Raw genomic sequence first — 17,804 nt, 5'->3', positions numbered from 1 at the left:
TGTAAGGGCCATATAAAAATAGGCTATAGGATAGATTTGGTCTAAGAGCTAGTTTTCCAACTCCTGCTATAGGAGATAGGGAGGTGCTGAGAGTATTCGGTACGTAGTAAAGGATGGGCGGCAGAGACAGCGAACCCAGTCAGGAGGGTGTTGTAGCAAAGCAGTCCTTAAACAAAACAGCCCCAATCTACATCTCCTGAGACTCCAGCTTCCCACAAAACTCCCCTGAGCTGGAGATCCTCTGCTGCCTCATGCAGGCATTGAGCATGGGCTGGCAGCACTGGGAACCCTGCCTTTTGTGTGATCCTAGACAGCACATAGCAAAGAGGGAATGTTCTCCAGGGCCTCCATTCGATGTCCTCCAGGGTCCCACTCCATCCCCCATGATTCTCAGGACAAGGTGGCTGTGTTTGGAGGGCTCTGGTCTCCCAGACTCCCTCCTCCTACCCTCTGTCATGAATACAGACTCAGGGTCCCCCTAATTTCTCCTCATGCTCTTGGACCCTACATCAGCCTCCCACTGGTCTCTCTGCCTCCATTCCTCCCTTCACACTGAATTATAGCTTCCCATCAACTTGACCATGAAGTCTAGACTGCCTGCTCTGGCTGTAGGTAGAATCATCTGCAGACTCAGCCAGGCTCTTCCTCTCCCACCCTCCTTGGCCCTTCACTGCTCACCATGTAGCCTGGGCTGAGCCCACACATACTCCATCCCACCAGGCCCAGGCCCACTTCCTCCATGGACACCCTTCCATCTCTTTCCTCTTTGCACTCTTCCAGCACTCACCGTCAGCACCATGTCCTTTGCATTTAGATTCTGCTATAAATTGTCAGGCAAGCAAGATAACTTATGGGAAGCAGCTAGCTCTGGGCTTGGCACATGGCAGGTGCGCAGTAATTATGTCCTAGATGATGGGTTTGTTTATTCATTTATCTAATGGGTTTAAATTGGGTGTCTGAGCTGTATACAAATGTGCCTCTTTGATCATGCCTATTTCATGTGCTGCCATTTCTCCTGCCTCCGAAAGGCGCTTTGTGAGCTTGATTGATCTGCATGTTAGTTAATGAGTCATTATAGGAGCCTGTCTTTAAACAAAGGCCAAAGCAGAGGAGGAAAAAAAGGGGAGAAAAAAGGAGAATGCCAGTACATTGTGCACTAGGGGCTCGTCCCAAAACTGCAGCATTGTGTATGTTGAACACTCTTCTTGTGTAATTAGCTCCTGCGTTAGAGTCGGCACTCTGAAATGTGGTTCACGTCAATGGCAGCTCTAACCAGTGATGTGAATCATTTTATAGGTCTGGGTTCTGGCCTTCAAAGCAATATTTTCCTATTATAGGCCTAATAATCATATACTCCCTTTTTTGGAGGTGGCTGGGTGAGCAGTGTCCTCTGCCCCAGGGCTGGCTGGAAGGGGCAGATGTGGTGAGAATATGCAGCCAGGACCCTTAGTCCCTGCAAAGCCCAGGCCCTTCCTCCTGCAGAAGATACTACCTACCGTGTGGTGTTGTATATGCAGCAACTGTTTGCTGACTTCCTGCTGGGACCCAGAAAAAAAGCTCAAGAAAGGTTTGTAAGAAAACAGGCTTAAGTCATGGTTCCTACCTTGTGGGACCTGTGACCTTGCTGGAACACCATGAGGCAGCAGAGCAGAGTGACAGAGAGCCTGGGCCTCTGGCTGCCTGGTGGGAGTCCTGGCTCTGCCACTTAGCTGTGTGACCCCAGGCAAGTTGCCTAAATTCTGTGCCTAGCCTGTCCCATTTGTAAAATGGAGGTACTCAAAGTAGCTATTGTGCTGCGTTTCTCATGAGTTGATATGTGTAAAGTGTTCAAAACAGAACTGAGCACATTGTAGGTATCAGCTCTTGGAGTGATGAAATCTCATAAGAGAAGATGATCAAAGACTATGATTGTCTTGAAGAATCTCCTAGAACAGGGATCAGCAAACTACAGCCTACAGGCCAAATACAGCTCTTTGCTCATTTTGTAAATAAAGTTTTATTGGAACACAGCCACGCCCATTCATGTACATATTGTGTGTGGCTGTGTTCATGCTACATCAACAGAGCTGAATATCTGTGACAGAGATTGCATGACACACAAAGGGGAAAATATTTACTATCTGGCCCTTTACAGAAAAAGTTTGCCAAGCTTTGCTCTAGGTGGTAACCACTGTGAGGGGTCTGAGAGCCTAACAATCCATCCATGCTAGAGAAGCAGGAAAGGTTGGAAAATGTTCTCCCAGTCGACATCTTGTCAGCCCCTGGCATGGGCCTGACCTACTGACAGGAACTGGTACAGAGACAGTGAGGCCTGACCCCTGCCCTCCAGGAGTTCATGGTGTAGTGGAGGAATAAGTGAACAGACCCATCACAGTCCAGCAGGTAAGTGCTAAAACAGACAAGACGAAGGAGCTGAGCAGGAGGTGTTCCCCTTGTCAAGGTTAGTCAGAGAGTACTGAGACAAGTCAGGCTCACGGATGAGGAGAAATGCACTAGGGCAGCGACAGGGATGGGGAAGAGCCTGTGTAAGCAAGGGTCATGAATGGGCTGCCCTGGTGGGAATGCCCAGGACCTCAAGTGGCCACACAGGCTGTGCAGTGGAGGGCAGTCAGCAGGGAGCAGGTGCAGAGATGCCTTCCTTGTATTTCATGCTAGGAAATGAGGCCCCAGGAAATGTTCTGTACAGCAGGAGTGTGGAGTGTGAGAGATGGGTAGGACATCCTAGCCTGAGCAAATCATCCCATGATGATGCCATTAGCCAACACAGAACAGTCTGGATAGGAAACTCAGAAGGGCCAAGGAATCCTCATTCACTATTGACAAATCCCGTCTCCTCTTTACTAACTCGCTCCAAACACTGCTCGCTACAGGCTGACATCCCACCTCACCTAGTTGAAAGTCAGGAATTGGGCTCCTGGCTCCTCTCTCAATGCTGCTGCTCCTAGAACAAAAATCTCATGTCATGCCTTTACTGCCAACCCTTCCATAACTCCCCATTGACTTTAGGACAAAGCCCAAAATTCTTAGCATGACAGGCAGCTTCTCATAATCTGACTCCTCCTGTTTCTCTCATATTGCCACCCTCTCCCTCCCCCTCCCTTAAATAACTACACAGCAGTTAGACCTCTCTGGACATGTCACCCTGTTCCAAGCCCCTGCTCTTCCCTCTGCCTGGGTTGCTTGCCCTTCCATATCCATTGGTTGAACTCAAGTTCATCTTCCAAACTCAGCCTGGGTTTCATTTCCTTCAGGAAGCCTCCTTTAGCCTTTCTCCCAGTCAAAGACAATCACTTCCTTCCTCTTCTCTATCTATAGACCCACTGAAGGGCTCACAGATGCTATTATCCAGAGATGCACCTTTCTGTGACTCTCATGCCACTGCAGAGGGGCCCTGCATAGACACTACACAGGCTCATGAATGAGGGCAGTGTCAATTTGCCTCTGGCATACCTGAGAAAGCACCTTGGGGTAAGGCTTTGCAAGGTCCTTGGCAGGACGTGGGTGCCAGACTGTTTGGTTTGGATGGAGGAAACCTGCAGAAAGTGTCAGCCACAACTAGGAAAAAATATCCACGGAAATTATATACTCCTTTAGTCATAGAACAGAAAGCAAAGGAGCAACTTCAGTCTCCCTGTTGGGGGAATGAAGGTCATCATCAGATTAAAACCAGACTGAAACAGACAAAAAGAGATACCGATTAAACATAAGGAGTGTGTGTCTGTGTGTGTCCTGTCCTTATGAATGGCACCATCCCTCACCCAGCCAGTTGCCGAAGCCAGATATTTCTCTCCCCTCAGCACCACCTGTATCCTGTCACCAAGCCCTAAATGTCACTAGGACCTGCCCTCTTCTTCATCCATACTGCTGCTCTTCCATCGCTCACCTGCACTACTACAAAAGCCTACAACCATCCTCACCACCAGCCTCACTCCTGCAGTCAGTTCCACACATACTGCCACACTGGCATTTTTTAAAACACCTATGCATCCCAGTCACCCACAATTTAAAACTCTACTGCTCCTCCCGTGGGATAAACCCTAATTTTGGAGGGTGGAGGTATGAGACCTTTTGAACCTCTAGGCAAACTTTTCAAATCCTAGACCCTCCCAAGTCACCTTGCACTGAAAACCCAGCCACATTATCCCCACCAATGCCAGGCAGCCAGCAGGTATGTTCAGTTTGTAGATCTGATAGCGGCAGACACTGAATAATTTGTTCTGGAATGTTACATCTCTGCCATAGCTCAGGCCTTGTGCACCTGACTCCTTCCCAGAGCATCTGCCTCCCTCTCCCTCCCAGCATCCCCCTTTGGCCTGGCAGTAGCCTTCAGAATTTCCTCAGACACCCCAATCTCTAGTAGTGCCTGCCCCTGACACCAGCTAAGTGAACCACAGGCTCTTCTCCACTCCCACAGCCCCCCTATAGCATTCATGCCATCCCAGTGCTATGGTTATCAGTTTGCATTTCTGTCTCCCCTTCTCACTGAAGGCAGGGACCATGTCGTGCTCACTGTGGAAACCCCACCGCCCAGCCTGGTATATGGTGAGTGCTTAGTAAATATTTGTAGAAGGCAGGATTAAAACAAGAGGGAGGAATCTTGTTGAAATCTCTTTCTGAGAACATTTTATTTATTCAACAAATAAGCAAACAAAAAGGATGGAGAAAAGCAGGCAGAAGAGAAGATGAGAGAAACTTCTGCAGGTTCCTGGGGGCAAGAGAGCTGAGATTCCACATGTGGCCTGAAAAATTGCCAACAAGCCCATGGGGATTTCTGTGCATTAAGGCATGAAGAAAGAGTCTAATCATCTCGCTGTCAGCCAGATGTGCCCAGTTGCTGTTATAGCCCCTGGAATTGGCCAGATGTGCCATGAACATCTTCAGAAACATCAGTGGGCCCTGGAGACTGCATGGCCTACAGAGAAATAGTTCACACCCATTAAAATGGCACAGAAATGATCAGTTTGTGTAGGATGGTGTCACCAGTGACTCTGGGCATTGGGACATAGCACAGAAAATCTTTCCTACCCTCAACACTTTTAGAAGGCTTCCTCACAGCCCTGCCTGCTCCTAACCCTGTGCTTCCTCCCCAGGTGATCAAGCTCGCCTTTGAGGAGTTCGATTTGGAGAGGGGTTATGACACCCTGACGGTCGGGGATGGTGGTCAGGATGGGGACCAGAAGACAGTTCTCTACATGTAAGTGCAGTGGGGCATGTTGTTTGAAGGGCAGTAGTTGGTGGGGTGGGGTTTATGGAGTCCTGCCTGGTCCCTAGACCATGCTACGGCAAAGACAGTATCCTGCAGTGTTCCTAGTTTCAGCAGTAATCCCTCCACCTCTCTCTACCCTGACCAAGGGGAAAAGAGCACTGGGCATCTTCTCACTGGGAATTTGTATGGAACGTGAACAGAATGAGCAGTCTCTTAGGGGGAAAGGGAGATGGAGGTTTTGTGGCTGAACCTGGAGGCTTCCAGTAGCTGGCTGCTTCCATGCAGACCCTGATGCTGCCACCTGACAGTTTTTACTCCAGACCACATCCAGCTATGGCAGCCTGACCTCAGACAGAGAAAATGGAAATGAGTTGCTAACCTTTCTGCATGCTCAGAAATCCCTGGGAAATGGATGGTTTCAGAGAATCAGGACCATATAGACATAGTGGCCATACTTCTTGAACTGCAAAAGACCAGCATGATGTGTTCCAGCCAAAGGAGAGGAGAATATCAAGCTGTCATGGATTCCACTATGTTGAGCCTGTGCTCATGGGGGCCTTTTAGCTTCTCCTTTACCCACCATCGTAGCCTGACTTGAAAACCAGGAAAAAAATCAAGTGTGGTGCATTGCTACAATCCCAGCACTTTGGGAGGGCAAGGCAGGCAGATTGCTTGAGCTCAGGAATTCTAAATCAGCCTGAGAAACATGGTGAAAAGCCATCTCTACAAAAATACAAAAATTAGCTGGATGTGGTGGTGCATGCCTGTAGTCCCAGCTACTCGGGAGACTAAGGCAGGAGGATAGCTTGAGCCTGGGAGGTTGAGGCTGCAGTGAGCTGAGAGCATGCCACCACACTCCAGACTGGGTGACAGAGTGACATCCTGTCTAAAAAAAGAAAAAAAAAGCTGGGAAATGCTTCTGTTCAGGACATGTGGCTTAGCTTCAGGGACAAACAGGCCTGACCACATCCATCTCCCTTCCAACAAGGAGGTGGAGAGTCACCAGCATGGAACAGCTGCCATGCTCCCAGGTACTGGGATGGAAACTTTTGCACCAATTATCTCACTTAAGCCCCGGTGTTATTATTCTCATTTAACAGATGGGGAGATAGGCCCAAAGGTTTCAGAGAAGGTTGATAGCAGAACCAGCACTCAAGTTCATGTCTTTTGATTTCAACCAAGGACAATGTCTCATGCCACACTCCCTCCCAACAAGACTAGCTCCAGGATATCTCTTTGTGGTTCTAATGCTGAATGAGAAATGCTCATTTAGTAACAGCTGGCTTGTCCAGAGGCTGTTCTTTCTGGGTGTTTCTTGCAACTTCCCTACACCTACCTGGAGATGATGCTATACAGGCAGTTACATGACTCATCTTATCAGATGGTACCCCCTGAATCAGGTGACATGGCTGGGACTTGGGTTTCTCTGGACAAAGGAATGGAACATGAGCCCACAGGGCATTTCCCCTACCCTGCCTAATCCACTGTATTAGTGAAGGTTCTCCAGAGAAACAACGATAGGAGATAGAGATGACTAATAGATAGATAGAGAAATAGATAGAGAGATAATAGCTGATGGATGGTTGATTGATTGATGATAGATGATACACAGATAGATGATAAATAGATGTAGATTATTGATAGCTAAATGATAGATAGATAGATAGATATGCAGATAATTTGTTGTAAGAAATTGTCTCATGTGATTTTGGGAGACTGACAGGTCCCAAGATCTTCCAGGTAAGATGAGAAGCTAGAGATCCAGGATAGCCAATGATGTAGTTGCAGTCCAGATGCCAGTAGGTTCAAGATCCAAGAAGAGCTGATGTTTCAGTTCAGGTTCAAAAGCTGGAAATAAGCTGACGTCCCAGTTCAAAGGCAACTGGGCAGGAGGAATTGCTATTCGGGAATTGGGGGGGGTCCATATTTTTGTTCTGTTTGGTCCTTCAACTGATTGGATGAGGCCCACACACCTTGGAGAGGGAAATGTGCTTCACTCGGTCTGTTGATTTCAATGTTCATCTCATTCAAATGCACTTTCACGGAAACATCCAGAATAATGTTCGAACAAATAATTAGGTACCATGTGGCATTGTCGAGTTGACACGTAAAATTCGCCGTCATACTTACCTCTCCCCCTCACTTGGTACATCACTGTCACTCATATTCTGCCCTAGTTTACTGACCTGTATGGTGCCTCAGCACTTTGTGCCCAAGAGATGAGGATCCTGGCTGACTTTCCTCCAACAATCCCAGTGTGCTTTGACATATTACTGGGTATATATCCAAAGGATTATAAATCATTCTACTATAAGGACACATGCACACAAATGTTCATTGCAGCACTGTTTATAATAGCAAAGCTGTGGAACCAACCCAAATGCCCATCGATGATAGACTGGACAGGGAAAATGTGGTACATATACACCATGGAATATTATGCAGCCATCAAAAACGATGAGTTCTTGTCCTTTGTAGGGACATGGATGAACCTGGAAACCATCATTCTCAGCAAACTGACACAAGAGCAGAAAATCAAACACTGCATGTTCTCACTCACAGGCGGGTGTTGAACAATGAGAACACATGGACACAGGGAGGGGAGCACTACACACTGGGGTCAGTTGGGGGGAAATGGGGGAGGGACGGGGGAGTGGGGAGGTGGGGAGAGATAGCATGGGGAGAAATGCCAGATATAGGTGAAGGGGAGGAAGGCAGCAAATGACACTGCCATGTGTGTACCTGTGCAACAATCTTGCATGTTCTTCACATGTACCCCAAAACCTAAAATGCAATTAAAAAAAAGAGAGAGAGAGAAAAAAAGAAAGAACCTTATAATAGCAGAGCTTTTGAAAAGGCTATTGCGGATCATACCACACAATCCCCTCACTTAACGTAGAGTGAAAAAGCCCAGAGAGGCTCAACCCATGCCCAAGGTCCCACAGCAAATGAATTGCAGAGCCAGAGCCTGGTATTGTAATTGGGCCAAACAGAGGAAAAGCAGGGGTCCCAACCTTTTCCCTTGCTCATCAGCACCCCAGAGTCAGTAGCCAGCACTGGCCTGGCCACAGTTTTACTCAGCTTGTTAGAGCCCAGGCTCGGGGACATTACACAGACCAGGCTGTTGGGTCCCAGGTGCTCTATCCCAGCTCCACTCCCATATCCCTTATGGTATGATGACCTCTCTGCAGCCAACTCGACAGCCTCCCAAGCTCTGAGACCCTGGGTGAAGCAAAGATTAGCACCCATTAGTTCAGTTGCCCCCCACCCACAACCCCCTGCCTCCATCTATGCTGGCAATTTATCTGATATCAACAAAAGGGTGAGGCTGGATTTCTCCTGGAAACCCCAGCCTACACAGGGGACTCCTGGCTCTGCCACTCTATCAAGATGATCTTGGGGAAGCCACTCCCCATTCTGCACTTTCATATTCTCATCTGTACTGTGGGTGGACAACCCCTACCTTCCTGGCAACAGGGGCATTAAATGACATAATGGGTAGGAAATTGGTAAGCACAGTATCTGACATGGGTAGGTACTTGGGGTTGGGATTCTGAATTGAATTCCCCCGCCCCACCCATGCTTAAACCTTCTTCAGAAGAAATGTGGCCCTCAGATAATGACTGTACTTTGAGCCGTGTTCCTTATACTGGAATGGAAGGAGATGCCTCAATGAAAGAATGGTTTGGCTTCCAGCTGGGGAAATAGGTTTCCTTGAGGGGAAACCCACATAAAGACAGCAAGGAGGTGAGTGGGGGGTGGTCTTTTCTGCAATACAGGTCACACAAGAGATCAAAAGTTGCAAGGGTGTTGACACCCCCTTGATTAGACTTGGCTCCAACTATCCCTGTCTCCTGAGCAAGTAAGGACACAGATTTCCCTTGCTAACCCAAGGCTCTGGTTGAGGGAGTCAAAGTTGAGATTCAACCCATGAGATTCTACTCATGGCCAAGGGGGAGATGGGATGAGTCTTCCCAGCACATGGAGAGCATGCTGCTGGCCTCCAATTTCAGAAACACAGAGGGGCCCAGAATTTGCCTGATTGGGCCTGGATCCCAGATAGTCCTTTAGATATCATTTGTCAGGCATTCATTCTCTTCGGGTGTCATGGTGGAGAGCACACCTCTAAATATCTCTCTCCTGCCAGCCTGACAGGTACATCGGTCCCGGATCTCATTGTCAGCACCAATCATCAAATGTGGCTACTCTTCCAGACTGATGGCAGTGGCAGCTCTCTTGGATTCAAGGCTTCTTATGAAGGTAACTGCCTTTGGCAAGCCAGATGAACTATGTCCTGGGAGTCGGAGATGGGGTCTGAATTTGAAGTCAGAGGTTTTTTTGTTTGTTTGTTTGTTTGTTTTGAGACAGTGTCTCACTCTGTTGCTCAGGCTGGAGTGCTGTGGCAGGATCTCCACTCACTGCAACCTCTGCCTCCTAGGTTCAAGTGATTCTCCTGTCTCAGCCTCCCGAGTAGCAAAGACTACAGGCGCATGCCCATATGCCTGGCTAATTTTTGTATTTTTAGTAGAGATGGGATCTTACCATGTTGTCCAAGCCGATCTCAAACTCCTGACCTCAAATGATCCACCAGCCTCAGCCTCTAAAAGTGCTGGGATTACAGGCGTGAGCCACTGCGCCCGGCCCTGGGATCCTGGTTCTGCCCTGCACTAGATTCCTCCCCCTTAGGCATGTTATTCCACTCCTCTGAGCCCCAGACTCCTTCTTTGGTCTGAGGGCCCTCTGGTTGTTTTGAGGATTATCTGAGATAAATCACTTAAAATGGTAGGTGCCCAGCATTAAATGCACACCTCAGTTCCATCCCCAATTCATACCTGGTTCAGGGAGACTTTTAAGAGGCCTCACATATTTTTAAAATCTCTAGAGAGGACAATCGCTTCCCAAGCTACGCTATTTGGGTTTCATGTGATGAGTGAGTGACCCTGTGCATAGGGCTAGGAACAGATAAACACCACTGTAGGTGGCCTGAGAAAGATGCAGACAAGAGTCTTCCTCTCTTGCTTAGAATAGGCATTAAGGAAACTGCAAATCCTGGGCCCAAGAGATACCCTCAACATCACCCCTCTGTGCACTTCCAAAGCTCCTTTGGCCGATAATGACTAATGCCAATCCCTACAAAGACAGAAGGAGAAGCCATCCACAAGTTACTGTTGAGCCCCTCTTAGGTACCAGAGACTAGACCAGTGCAAGGGGGACAGACACATCAAGTCTAGGCTTCGCCTCAAGGGGCTTGTGCTCTAGTGGTGAGACAGAGGGGAAAGCAAATGAAGTGGCATGCAAGTGAGCTTCCTGGACAGTGCCAGTGGGAGCACAGAGAAGGGAGCAGACATCCTTTCAGGAACATCTGAAAGGGGATCAGGAAGGGCTTTGTCATGAAAGTGAGCCTGAAGTCCTCAAAATGACTAGGTGGCTACTAGGGAGACAGGGGCTCCGGTGGGGGCAGGGAGAATAGGGAGGAGAAGGTGTCCTTTCAGTGCAGCTCACCCACCCTATCCCCAGTGTACCATAGGCTCTTTCTGCTCCAGGACCTGTACTCTGTTTCCAGACTGGGTACACAGGAAGTGTATTAGTTTTCATGGACTGGCTGACTTCACACAATGGACATTTATTCTCTCATGATCTAGAGCCTGGCAGCCTGAAATCAAGGCTCAGCAGGGCCATGGCTCCCACTCTGGGTAGAATCCTCCCCTGCCTCTTCCTAGCTTCCGGTAATGGCTGTGAGTCCTTACTGTTTCTTGGCTATAGCTGCATCACTCCAATCTCAGCCTTTGTGATCACACATGTTCCTGCGTGTCTCTCTGTCTTCTTCTTATAAGGACACCAGCATATTAGACTAAGGGCCCTCCCAACTCCAGTATGTCCGCATCTTAACTTGATTACATTTGCAATGACTCTTTCCAAATGAGGTCACATTAATAAGTACCAGAAGTCAAAACTTTAGCATGTCTTTTTGGGGAGCACAGTTTGCCTCCTAATAGGAGGCCAGCCCGTGCTACACTAACACTTCATACAATGATGTCTCCTGGGGTTAAGATGACAGCTATACTGAGATATTATAAGACTAGGAGGCCATGTGTCTAGGGAAGGCAGAGCAGCAGACAGAAAATACTTATGGGGTGACAGATTCTGAGTGCAGATTCTGGTTCTGTTACTTTCTAGCTCTGTGGCAGGTCATGGAACCTTTCTAGAGATCTGTTTCTTCATGTGTGAAATGGAGATAATAATACAACGTGGGTCACAGGGGTCCTGTGAAGATAGTTAGATTAAGAAATGTGAACATAAGAAATTGCAAAGCAATTAGTGAGTAGCTAATGAGCCAGTACATAGGTGGTTCAATGAATGGGCCGTTCTGGTGCATAAAGTTACACATAGCAGCTGTGGTGCTATGAGAAGAGCACCAGACAAAGCTATCAGGAGACCTTGATTCAGGTCCAAGCCCTGTCACTCACTACTTTGGAAAAGGGGAATGGAGATGGATGCGAAGTTTCTAAGTTTTCTCTCATTTCAGAAATTCTATAGATGTTCAGCACTGAATGTTCCCAAAAGCAGGGAGGAATGATCCCATGTCATCTGCACGCCCTTAATCTGTCCATATTTTGCCAATGGTTTAGATAAGACATAAATAGCGTGAACATGAAAGGGATGACAACACCAGTCAGCAAACAGACTGCAGAAAGATCTGGGTGGGTAGGTGGCTAACTTAGTAGGATAAGATAAAGTGGAAATAAAGATCAAGTCATGATTTAAGACTTAAAAAAAAATTAGCTACTGGAATTTATCCCAGGAAGTTGGTTGTGCTTTATCCTGCCCTGATCAGGCACCAGAGAGCTGAGCTTAGATGTGGGAACCTCAGCTTGGGCTAGATAAGGAGAGGATTTAAGCCAATTCCCGTAAGAAATGTTGATGTCCGCCCCCAATGTTTATTCAGGGGAGGAAGTGGACTCTGGAGACTTGAGAGCTGTGTCCAGATACTTGAAGGGCTTTCATGTGGGAAAGAGGAATTAGATGCGTTTGTTGGAAAAGAAAGGGGCATAACACTTGTTGAAAGCCTACTGTGTGACAGAGCTTTATGTTAATTATCTCAGGCTTTTCACAGTGTCCTGCAAAGACCTGGGTACCCTCCAGGGACCTCCATGGTGGGGTAGGGCATGCTCAGGATGGAGGGTTCTGACCACCCTGCCTCTGTGTCTTCTTTCTCCTCTTTTGCTCTTTTCAGCCTTCTTTTAAGGGAGGATTCATAGCTAACCACTACTTTGCAAGACATTACTTCATCTCATTCAATGCTTACAATGATACAATGGCTGCTATTTTATAGATGAGGAATTTGAGACTCAGAGGGGTGAAGTAATCTGCCTGAGGTTACACAGAAGCGTGGGAAGTAGCAGAGCTGGGATTTGAGCCCATGTCTTCCTGGCTTCAGAAGCCCATGGATTTTCCCCCTGTACCAGAAGCCTCCCAAGGTTACATAATTTCAATTCCTTTTAAAATCTTTATAGAAGCCAAAGCTTTGCCACAAACAAATAGACCATGTATCATGAGCCTGGATTCCATGTCACCAGAGGCTGGGGATTTTGTTCACTAGTTCATTTGTCCATTTCACATGCCAGTATTGGCTAAGCTTTTGTTATGTGACCAATGCTATGCTGGGTGCCATGATTATAATAGCTAGCAGCATAGATGTGGCCTAAAAGCATATGCTATGTGAATGCTGGTCATGGACTAGGTGACAGCAGGACTTTTCCTTGGAGCTGTGACAAATTAGGAAGGAGAGTCTCAGTGTTTAGAGACATGGCTAACCTACAGGGACTACGTCAGTTTCTGTGCACAGAGGAAATGGGTTCTAGGAAAACAGCACAGACTCTGGAATTGCAACAGACTTAGTAAATTCCAGTGTGGTCCCAGCTGTGTGTCACCTTGAGAGAGGCTTGTGGTCTCTCTGAGCCTCAGTTTCCCCGCTTGTGCAATGGAAAGAATCATAATGCCAACCTTAGAGCATGGTTATGAGAATGATATGAGATCTTAAAGCTCTTTGCACATTGTCTGGCACAGAGATGGTGTCTTCCCCTGGTGGCGTCACCAAAGTTTCTCTCCAGCCAAACCTTCCACCTGGAGGCCTCATAGTGCATTGGAATCTGGTTCAGTGAAAACTCCAGGGGCTAAATTAGGTGGGCCACCTTTTAGTTTTGGTCCCTTCCACCTTTGACTTTCTATTTGCAGGGCAAAGCCCATGATTCTCACACCTTCCTGGTTCGGAGCCCCCTCTACTATAAAAAGGTGGGTGGGTTGAGTCCCTGGCACCCCGATGTGACTCCCTGTCCTTGCCCATTCTGCTCCCTGGGCTCCTGTCACCTCAGCCTCCTGGTTTTCTTTTACCTCTCTGGCTGCTCCTACACAGCTCCTCCATGGCTTCCCCACTGCCCCTCAGGGTCTGTCCTCAGCCTCTTATTCTAGAACCTTCTGCCATTGATCACGTGTACTCCCATGATTTCAGCCTCAACCCAAACTCTGGTGACTTCCACATCTGTTCTCCACTTGCATTTCAGTCTTCCTGTTACACATTTTGATATGGCTTCCCTCTCCGCAGTCTCAAACCCCACCCACCTGTATAGTCTGCTGACACAACAAAATGCCAACACTGGATGGTTTACATTGGCAGCAACTCTGTTTTCAAGTAAGATCACATTTATAGGTACCAGGAGTCAGAATTTCAACATGTCTTTTTGGGAGACACAGTTCACCCCATAACAGGAGGCCAGCCCATCTTTCCTGTACTATCACTGTCATAGCACGATGTCCCCTAGGGTAAAGATGACAGTTGTACTGTTTTAAGAATAGGAGGCCATGTGTCTAGAGAAGGCAGAACAGCACCCAGTTTTCTCACAGTTCTAGAGGCTAGAAGTCCAAGTTCGAGGATTTGGCCAATTTGGTTTCTGATGAGGGCTTTCTTCCTGGATTGCAGACAGCCATCTTCTCACCATGGCCTTGCACAGGCTTTCCTGGGTGCATGAACACACAGGAGAGACAGAGAGACACAGACACACACACACACACACACACACACACACACACACACACACAGTGCAAACACATGAGCCTTGTGGTGTTTCTTCTTATAAAAACATCCATCCTATCAGATTGGGGCCCTGCCCTTATGACCTCATTTAACCTTAATTACTTCCTTAGAGACCCCGTCTTCAAATACGGTCATACTATGGGTTAAGAGCCTCAATACATAAATTTCAGGGGACTAGGGGAACACACAATTTCAGTCCGTAACACCATCCAAAACCAATCTGCCCCCATGCCCATGCCCTGCACTTGTGTACCCCAACTTCATGAACAGCACTGCCATCTATCCCATCACTAGGCCTCATCTCTACCTCCTCCTTTTCCCATTTCCCACCTCTGACTCCACTCCCAGATTCTGTCAATTTTCCGCCTCCCACTTCTCTTTCACTGCCGAGTTGAGTCCCTCCCTCATCACCCCTCACTTGAATAACGGCAGAGTCTTCCCAACCAGCATCTCTGGCTCTAGTCCTCTCGCTCCCATCTGCCACATGGAGCAGCAATCTTCCCAGATTCCAAATCTAGGAAGATTTGGAATTCTCTCCTACTTAAAAAAATTCTCTCCTACTTAAAAAAAATGACAACTTCTCATTGATTTTAGGATAAAGTATAATAGTTTCTACATGACAACCAAAGTTCTCCATAATCATAATTCCACCAAGTTCTGGTTTCTATAAATCCATTCGAGACAAAAATCTCTCCAGTCCTATAGGGCCTTGTTTAGTGCCTGGCACAGGACATATGCTCAGAAAACTTGTAGAATTAAATCGTAATGAGGCTCTACTCAGTCACAATCAGGTACCCTCCTCGGCACCCTCTCAATTCTCTTTCGGTCCACTTACCACCGTCCTGGTGCACAGATGCCAAGAGCCCATGCATCCTCTATTGTCCTCGTAGGATTTGGAGTTGGGCAAACTCAATTTATAATCAGGCTCTTCCTTTGACTCCGTGTGTCACTCCCTCCTCATCAGTGAGCCTAAATTTCCTATCTGTGAAGAGGGGCTGATGAATGGTTATCTTCTCATGAGAACTCAGGATAGTGAAGCACCCAGCATGGGGCCTGGCATTTAGTAAATGCTCAGTTGGAAGTTTACCACCTTCTCTGCTCTCCCAGGTCTGCAGCTCTTCTCCCAACCTACATCATTGCCCAAAGCTTCAGAATTACCTCTGCCTCCATTTTAGCCCCCGTTATTCCAGCTCCTGGGGAGTTCCACACAGGATAAACATCTTGACTCAGGGATGGGTGAGGGCTGGGGAAGTAGCTGGGATGCATGCCATTCCCATAGGATGGGCATGAGGCATCTGAGGGCAGAGACCTCCCATATCCATCATTTCCACCCATCTCCCAGGCACACTTGGCTGCGTCATCATCAATACCCACTCTGTCCCAATGTGAGCCGAGAGATACAACCTTAGGGGCAGGCAGGTGGCACTCCAGTATCATCCCTTCCTCCTTATTGAAAGCATGAGGCTGGTGAAAAAATTGGGGCATTTGCTTCCCAGAAATCCCTCCAGTTCTCCTTGTCACAATCCCAGGTCGGGGTGGGGGAGGGGACTCCTGATCTGTCAATATCTGAGCACTGTGAGCCAGTCTCCCTCCATGGGGGCGGCCAGCTGTGGGAAATGCATTCATAGTTGCAATTTCTTTGCTTCCCAGTAGAACAAGAAATATTTAAGGAACAGGCAATTAGCACTTACCAGAAACATTATAAAATTACATACAACTTGCTAACAAGTTTTAGCATCAATCTGGAAGTCTCCTTGCTTCCTTGCTGGAGTCTGGAATCTGGCAGCTTAATGTTAAGTCTGGGAGGTTGGCCCAGGGGAGGAAGAAGCTGGGATCTGGGTCCTGCAGACATGAAGGAGTAGGACAGGAGAGATTATGCAGAGGGGGTGCCCAACAGTCCAGGGCACTTGTGTGGAAATGAGCTCATCTGTTTGTTCAACATTTTCTAAGGCCCTATGATGTGTTGCAGACAGTGTTCAGGACACTGAGGCTACAAGGATAGCAAGGCAATCTCTGCCTTCACCTAATTCATAGTCCACTTGCAGTAGCATAGAACAAGCGCTAGAAGACAGGGAAATACAAAGGAGGGGCAGCTAATCTTGCTCAAGGGCATCAGAGGAGTCTCTCTGGAGGAGGTGATGTCTGAAACTGAAACTTGCTTGAAGGACGAAAAGGAGTTTGTCAGATATCCCTGAGAGAGGGAACAGGTGGGCTTAGAAAGCTGACATGCAGATAAGACTGAGGCTATAACCTCAGTAGAAATAAAGTTTGAGAGCAGGCTGGGGAGAAGAGGGCCAAGACTCACTCTCTGCAGGCAGTTCCACACCCCCTTCTTCAGAACTTCACTCCATTGGTGGGTACCACTGAGCCCCCTGGAGCCAGACTTCAAAGGAGGCCAAGGGCAACCAACCAGCATCACTGAACACTCCCTCTAGGACACCACTTTTCCTCTTGTCAGATGCCAAGCACATGGCTATTTCTAGCCTCTCTTCTGTTATTTTCAGTACACCTCTACTTCTTGTCTTTTCCCCATAAGCTGGAAGGCCCAAACATTCCAACTTTGGCCAAGAGTATCACCAGCATGTTCATAAGACACTCGCTGAATTTCCATGATACCTCTAATGCTTTTCAGGCACTGGGAGCCAAAGTTGAGCTGGATACAAGCAGCAGCTGCCTCTTCTCAAAAAGTCCCAGTAGGATCCAGTCTGTTCTAGCCCCTGGAGGCTGGGCTGGCAAACAGCAGAGGATGCTGCCATATTAAAATTTTGCAGGAAGTAATTTGTCAATGAGAGGTACTCTCAATACATAGCTTTTGCAAATGGTAAGCTTCAGTTTGGGGCTAAAGCAGACAGCTTGGAGGCTACCTCCATGTCCTTTGTTTCCAGCCTCCTTTGCCTGTTGACAGACTCATGACAGTATTATGGAGGAAGGAGATGGGGAGGGAGGAATGTCACCCACTTCATCCAGCCATACCTCTATTCCACTGTGGAAACTGTGTACAGAAAGACATCAATCCCCAGAGGTGCACATATAGATGTGGGGACTTTCACCTCATGGTGCCCTTCGCATCATCAGAAGTAGAAAAGCAGAGTAGGGTGTGATTCTGAGGCAATCCAGGTGGTCTGGTTGTGCCCACAGGGTGATCCTAATGTACCACAGAGATCCTGGTCACTCACTAAGAGTTTGTGCTGATTCAACAACAGGTCTGAGCACAAGTATGCACAAGGCACTGGGCTTGGTTCTAGAGATACAAAGGGTGGAAAGGATGGGCCCCCTGGCTCTGAGGAGCTAATAACCCACAGGACAGAGCTAAAATGACTTTTCACTCATCGAACCAGGCCCTTCCAGGTCTCCCCCCAACCATCTCTCTGGCCTCTTCTCTCTTCATCACCTGACCTTCCCACTACACTGAGCCTCTCACGACACTGAGCTTCTTCCCACCACACTGAGCCTCTCACCACACTGAGCTTCTTCCCACCACACTGAGCTTCTTCCCACCACACTGAG

At 47.8% G+C, this 17,804-nt stretch overlaps 1 protein-coding gene across 5 annotated transcripts in view; it reads left to right on the top strand.

Moving 5' to 3' along the window:
- The window catches only part of CSMD2 (CUB and Sushi multiple domains 2), a 617,682-nt gene that overhangs the window by 342,247 nt on the left and 257,631 nt on the right, over positions 1 to 17,804 (top strand). For all 5 annotated transcript variants that reach the window (XM_032246841.1, XM_032246839.1, XM_032246837.1 and 2 more), the window contains 2 exons: positions 5,091 to 5,194; positions 9,354 to 9,466. In XM_032246841.1, the coding sequence (XP_032102732.1) occupies positions 5,091 to 5,194; positions 9,354 to 9,466 (217 nt within the window). The remainder of the gene's footprint in view (positions 1 to 5,090; positions 5,195 to 9,353; positions 9,467 to 17,804) is intronic.

Source organism: Sapajus apella, unplaced genomic scaffold (assembly GCF_009761245.1).
Source record: "Sapajus apella isolate SASKATOON/1434 unplaced genomic scaffold, GSC_monkey_1.0 scaffold62, whole genome shotgun sequence".
Lineage (NCBI taxonomy): Eukaryota > Metazoa > Chordata > Mammalia > Primates > Cebidae > Sapajus > Sapajus apella.
Note: the sequence above shows the minus strand (reverse complement) of the source record. Positions and strands in the feature narration are given on the sequence as shown.